The 6,453-nt window shown below is 36.3% G+C and overlaps 1 protein-coding gene across 2 annotated transcripts in view; it reads left to right on the top strand.

The window, feature by feature from the left end:
• Positions 1-1,323: 1,323 nt before the first annotated feature.
• Positions 1,324-6,453, top strand: part of LOC120328734 (N-fatty-acyl-amino acid synthase/hydrolase PM20D1-like) — a 33,698-nt gene continuing 28,568 nt past the window's right edge. The window contains exons 1-5 of one of the 2 annotated variants that reach the window (XM_078114563.1): positions 1,324-1,398; positions 2,913-3,218; positions 4,264-4,502; positions 5,579-5,665; positions 5,989-6,125. In XM_078114563.1, the coding sequence (XP_077970689.1) occupies positions 2,960-3,218; positions 4,264-4,502; positions 5,579-5,665; positions 5,989-6,125 (722 nt within the window). In that variant the 5' untranslated portion in view covers positions 1,324-1,398; positions 2,913-2,959. The remainder of the gene's footprint in view (positions 1,399-2,912; positions 3,219-4,263; positions 4,503-5,578; positions 5,666-5,988; positions 6,126-6,453) is intronic. The other variant, XM_039395264.2, reaches the window with a different exon arrangement.

Raw genomic sequence — 6,453 nt, 5'->3', positions numbered from 1 at the left:
CTGCGGATTTTACACCATTTTAATAAAGTCTCTTCGTTTGCATCGTGAACTTCGAACCTATTTGTGTGTCTTTGCAACACACTGGATCTTCTGAACTAATTATTACAGTATTATTGGACTGTATTAGTGGCGAGCACCTACCCGTATTCCGGTTAAGTCGTACTGTTGCACAAGTCCGAGTCTCTCAAAGCCCTCATTATTTATCGATCTCGATTCTCGATCGGTGAGTATGGACCTTTCCCCGAGCATCGACTTCCTTGTTTACTTCGTGACATTGGCCAATCAGCAAGATGTAAAAAGTGACGTAACAATGCCCCCTTTTCGCATCCGCTCAGACACTTTTCTCACTCAGACAGATTTTCAAGCGTGGTTGTAAACATTACCTCGTTTTCGCGTTTTTGAACTCTACTCGTTAGTTTTTAGATGGGTTTCGGAAACTTGAATATAAATCAGATAATTCAATGATCACTCTGTCTTCCTAGGAGTTTTAATTTAATTGCAGTAATAAAAATTAGTGTAGAAATAGCTGTGATAAACTAGCCTGAAATTCTTTACCGGTACTTTTAAAAAACAGATTGTTGTATGCGATGAATCATATTGAGGGTTGAAAACACATACCCCATTTTACAGGCACCAACTCGCAAAAGCACTCTTAAAATAGCCCTGAAAATTTTGCAATGGTAAAGTATAGGAAGAATTTTCCGGGGGTCAAAGGTCGGGGAAAGGTCCATTTGTCTATCTGTTTGGCACTTGCTGAAACCGCCTCGCATTTGTTTTCGTTTATTTCACACTCGACTAATTTTGTGATTTGCGTATTCTGCGATTGCAACATAACCTCACACATTGATGTTGCCATGTTTCTAGTATTGTTTTGTAATTATTTCTAGGTTTGTATTGGGCATATTTAATGCTGCTCAAGTAGGGTTTAGTACTAGTGTAATTTATGATATTTTTCTGATGACAACCTACCCCGATTTGCAGACTGTTAACAAATTAGAACATAGAATTATGCTAATTTGTCCTGTGTTGCTAGGCCAGCTCTCTTTGTGTTGTTGCTCATTTCTGGCAACGCTCGTTCTTTCGCTCGCTGCTTTCCTGGCGGGAATGTTGGCAGTGATTATATGCTCTCCAGTTTTGTTAGATTTTTAGTTGTTTAAGGTCTCAAGGAACCGGGTTTTTAAGTCATATATTTAGTAAAAGTTACCTTTGAATCTTTCCCAGCTCTATTCGCGTTTAGATGTTCGTTATTCTCAGTAGGCTAGGAAAACAGTTGCAAGGAGTTATTTCATGATATTTTGTGTGTTTATTTGTTAGATCTGATCAAATATAGAGCTAGGTAAAATAATAGCTTCCAGTCAAATAATTGGTTGTTCTTTGAGTTGAAGGCTACATCGTCAAGTAAGTCTTTGATTTATCGTATTTTATGTTTTATTTAGTGATTGAAACTGCAATTTTAAGGTAAACAATTGTGCTGTATTTTTGGCTTTTTCGATTAATTTGTGATTCTAAATTGATAAATATTGTGCTTTTTAAGTGTTAATTAGTTAGATGTTTGGTAAGTTTTATTGTGTGACATATTTTGAGACTTTTTTATTTCTGTTTAGAAAACCGTACTTCGTACTACGTACTTCGTACTATCGTGCTACATTCAATCGTACGTACACTGCATTTTAAACCTATCTTTTTCGTGACAACAAGAAATTTCAAAAGGCAGTTTGTACGCGTATTTTTATTGTGGAGTCTCGAAACGATTCAGAGAGCAACCGTCCGTTAACGCGTGTTGGCGCTAGATAGCGACTCCGATTTGGGGCCTACACTTGCGTTAGTTTCGTATGTTACGCAATATCTCACAAAAGCCAGGTTGAATCTGCTCCGAATTTTAAGTGTTCATTCATCATGTCTCGGACCATATTGCCCATTGATTTTGGATGAAATAGGTCGTATAATTAGCGAGTTATTAATTAATTAGTGATGGGACACGCGGTGTCGCTATTGAGTCGGAGCGAAGGATATACGCCGCTAGATCGGTAAGTCGGCGGTCTCCTATCGCTATCTCGTTTAAAAATTGTTGCTTTTGCCACTGTTTAGTTTTCACCAGAGATTGGTTTGATGGCGATGAAATATTATTTATATAATATTTCACATACGTGCAATGGAGGTGTCACATTACTGCGAGAGTATGTCAGACAATAGTTTGTCGGACAATAAAAAAATGAGAACCCATCGTAACACGACACTTATTAACTGTGTTGAGAGATAATTGTGGCGGAATTTAGCTTAACGATGTCGGTGGACTAAAATGACAATCACGCTGACGATAAACAGTCACGATTTATAACAAAAATTAGTCGTGTCATATATCATGTCTGAGGTTTGTGGGCGCTCATAACGAATTAAGGCATTTACAGGTAAAATATATCCCTACTAAAGAAATTTTCTATATACGAAGGAGCTTCCGGAACGAATTAATTTCGTAGGTAGAGTTTCCACTGTACTACATTCTAATACTGAGTGGACCGGTAGGCAGTTAATCATACCACGTCACGCTTGGAAGATTTGCAAACACATCGATCGGACTAAGTTACCGGCACCGAATGTTTACTGTCTGTGTACACTTGCGCTATCTGCATTTTTCTGTGGTCCAATTATCTGATGGCATAAACAGAGAATATATCAAGTTCTTTCGCCTTCGTGAAGTATTAGATGGATAGCGATACGCGATGCAAGCGTCGGTCAGCAAATATACATACAGATAGGATTACCGCAGTCAGACTATGATGTTTTTAAATTTATACCATATTTGATACAGAAGATTGAAGTTCTAATAGTGTAGCGACGCAGACTACGATCAAAGCTATGTTTTTATCACTGTTCTTGCTGACTTTGACCCACGCTCGTTTTAAATGTTACAGGTATATGTTAAAAACTTATGTTCATGTAGCGTAAGTTCGATTCTATCATGAGCTCAACCTGCAAATATTTTTCAATATTACTGGTTGTTTTGTTCGGGATCTGCTTAATAAGAACATTCGTAATTGTCAATTTATCCAAAAAGAAACTTCCGAAATGCTCGAAAAATGAGAACCATGCATTTATCGAGGTTGATTGGAAAAGATGGGAAAGATTTAAAGATACTTTACGAATGGAAACAATTTCTTATGAAGCAAATGAACAAAACAAAGACGAGTTGAAGAAGCTCGTAGAATATATAATCCAAGGTATGAAAATATTCTTAAATAATAATTACTACCTTCATAAGAACACTGTAGTCGTATTTGCGAAATTCTCTCTGTTTTTGTACAATTGACGACATATTGAGTGGGCGGTGGTAGACGTGTGGACTATTTTTCTCTCACATTCTCACGTTTAGAATATATATTTTGCGCGATCGTAGGCTATCTGCATATTTATACAGTACTTTGCTATGCGACGGTGGATGGGTTGAAATTAAGAAACATACATGTTTTGCGAATATAATTCAGCTGTCGGCGAGGCTACGCAAATAATATGGCGTATTGAGTAACATTAGTCTGCTTACCACGTACATACAATGTGTACTGATATACCTATATGTTGTTAAAAGATGTACGTACACTGCACAATGAACGGATGCGCGATAACAATATACATTTTTGATCGATTTTTGTCAGTATCATGCTATTATTAGGAGACATGACCTTTGGTTACAATCAGGGAGAGACTTAGTTTAGACGATGTGAGGCCTCAGCTAGACTATGCCATTTACGAAGCCCCTTCTGTAACAGTGACGTCATAAAACTTTGTTATGAAGTCATGATAGACTTTCCCGTTAAATGTAAAATATATTATAACGATGTAAATAAGTTTTCAAACTGCATGAAAATGCGAGATTTTAGTTGCAAACAGGATACTTACGCTAACGACAAAACTAGATTGGATAGGATAGTGAGACATTTTTCGAAATAAACAGGTCTGCGATAAAAAAAAATTACAAAGGTAAAAAATACAATATTTCTTAAAATTCGAATAGTTGGGACATGAATTATTATCCTGATTAAAATAGTAAACAAATATATATCAGTTCAATAAAATTCAAACCGGTTTTATTCTGAAACAAGACTTCACCATTTAGAAACGACTCTGAAATGAAAAGTTAAAAATGGAATACCGGTCCATAAGGCTAGAGGCCCTTATTCTTCAGTCTACCTGGCCTAATGATAAATCCCGGCTCTGGTTACGATGTATTATTATACTTGAATACTATACCTTTCACATTATTTATAGCACACCCGACGATATTCAAATCCAAGCATGTACAATATGAAATAGTAAATGGGTACAGCCTTCTCATTCACGTACAAGGAAGAGACAAATCACTTCTACCTTATCTACTTGCCGCTCATCTCGATGTTGTTCCTGTCGTTGAACATGAGTGGTCGGTTGATCCTTTTAGTGCTATCGAAAATAAGGATGGAACGATAGTCTATGGAAGGGGAACACTGGATGATAAAGGGTCTTTGATGGTATGCATGATAAATATTTGATTGGAGTATATTATATATAGCAATCATTCAGAAGCCTAAAAGGACTCTGAGCGGCGATTTTTCATGCGGCGAATTTTCCTATGCTTCGAAATTTCCTAGAACCATTAGGTAGTGAATTCCACATGCATAAAATTTAAAAAACTCGAAAAAGTTATTCCGTGCCATCGATGAACTCCGGGTCTATATTTAAACTCTTCGAAACTTTAGAACAATTTGTCGTAGTAATTTGGCGGATGTACTAGATTGAATATACTTTAGATCAGGGCTTCCCAAACTAGAGGCCGCGGCCCTACAAGAGGCCGCAAAACGAATTTTAGGGGCCGCAAAGAGAACACCAATTTTACACAAGTACTATATCTGTTGTACTTTTTTAGACTCGATTCGAAACTCTTAAAACTAGTTTTAAACAAAAATCTCACAATTTCGAGTGAATGGTCTATTGTTACGTAACAGTGGAGGTAAAACCTTACTTGCTGCGATTTCGTAGGCTGCAGTTTATTCATTTGCTTACCTGGTTTTAGCTAACATGGGTGATTTTATTTAGCATTCTCAAGAAATATCAGGCACTGATAAGGAAGAGAAGTTGGACTTTTTGCCTTTATTCTTCAGGCCTACATGTTCATAAACTTTAAAAGACATAAAGTATACATTAACGATCACAAAATTGTGTTTCCATTAAATGCAAATTTGCTGGTTTAGGACCATGCCGTCGATGGTCAGACATCGTAAGTCATTATAATTAAGGCCTGCATTATCAAACATTGAGCCAGGACTAGACTCGCTGTGCGGCAAAGAGCAGTCGCACCCATCACACTGAATAATTGAGTTAGGTTCATCTGAATAAACGCGTGTTTATTTTGTTATCGATTAGGCCCACTAAAAGATGTGTCACTGTGTCATTCAAATATCAAAAATGTATATTTCGAACTGTTTAGCATTACTAACATAAACAGGGACCGCGAAAAATTTCAAGATATTGAAAGGGGCCGCGAGCTCAAAAAGTTTGGGAAGCCGTGCTTTAGATAATATGCTTTTTGATAATTACAACATCACAGGCTCAACTTGCTGCACTGGAATACTTTTTGGAAATAGGATTAGTGCCGCAGAGAAGTTTTTACATTGCACATGGCCATGATGAGGAGGTTAGATGATTTTTTTTTATTTAATACGTATTAAGTATAAAAGTGTCAACAACTTTTACATACCGATAATTTCGTTATGCAACATCTGTGGGACAAAAATGTATTTCTTGTAGAAAATCAACTTCAGATTATTCGTTCTTGTCATTCAAAATTGGAAGGTACTCAAAACTAAATATTAATTTCCATAAAATAGGCATGAGTTGTTTTGAATGTTATGTATCTGAAAAATGTCAAATTTCTCTATAATAACAGTAACAAACGAATCTAGATTTGTCTGCGACAATTAATTTCACCACCTCACTTTCTCCATTAAATGTGTAAAGATTTCCGGATATCAAGGTGCAAAACATATTGCAGCAACATTAAAGAAAAAAGGTGTCGATCGATTGCATTTTGTACTAGACGAAGGTCTTGTTGTGACAAGGGGATTGTTTGGAAGTATGAACCAGGACTTGGCATTGTAAGTTATTTTAACTAATAATGATGTGTGGTTGAAATACCAAACGTCAACTATAGCAGCTTTATGTGAGCTAGCTTTTTTCAAATCATAATTCAGTTGTCCATGACAATATGCTGATTTGAAATGATGCTGAAACATTTCATTTATATCCAAGCTGTTAGTTTTCCCCAGTAGGGTAAGAGTAATTATCAAATTTTTAAGTAAGGCGTGATATATTTGTTCAACTGTCGGATTGATTCAACTAATTACTATACCCATGAATAATAACAACACAATATTATCCAATAATCGCCGATGCTCCTTTTTGTAACTACCATATAAATATGAT

Source organism: Styela clava, chromosome 7, assembly GCF_964204865.1.
Source record: "Styela clava chromosome 7, kaStyClav1.hap1.2, whole genome shotgun sequence".
In the NCBI taxonomy this organism is placed as follows: Eukaryota; Metazoa; Chordata; class Ascidiacea; order Stolidobranchia; family Styelidae; genus Styela; species Styela clava.
The sequence above is the reverse complement of the archived record's forward strand: the minus strand, read 5'-3'. Positions and strand labels throughout refer to the sequence as shown.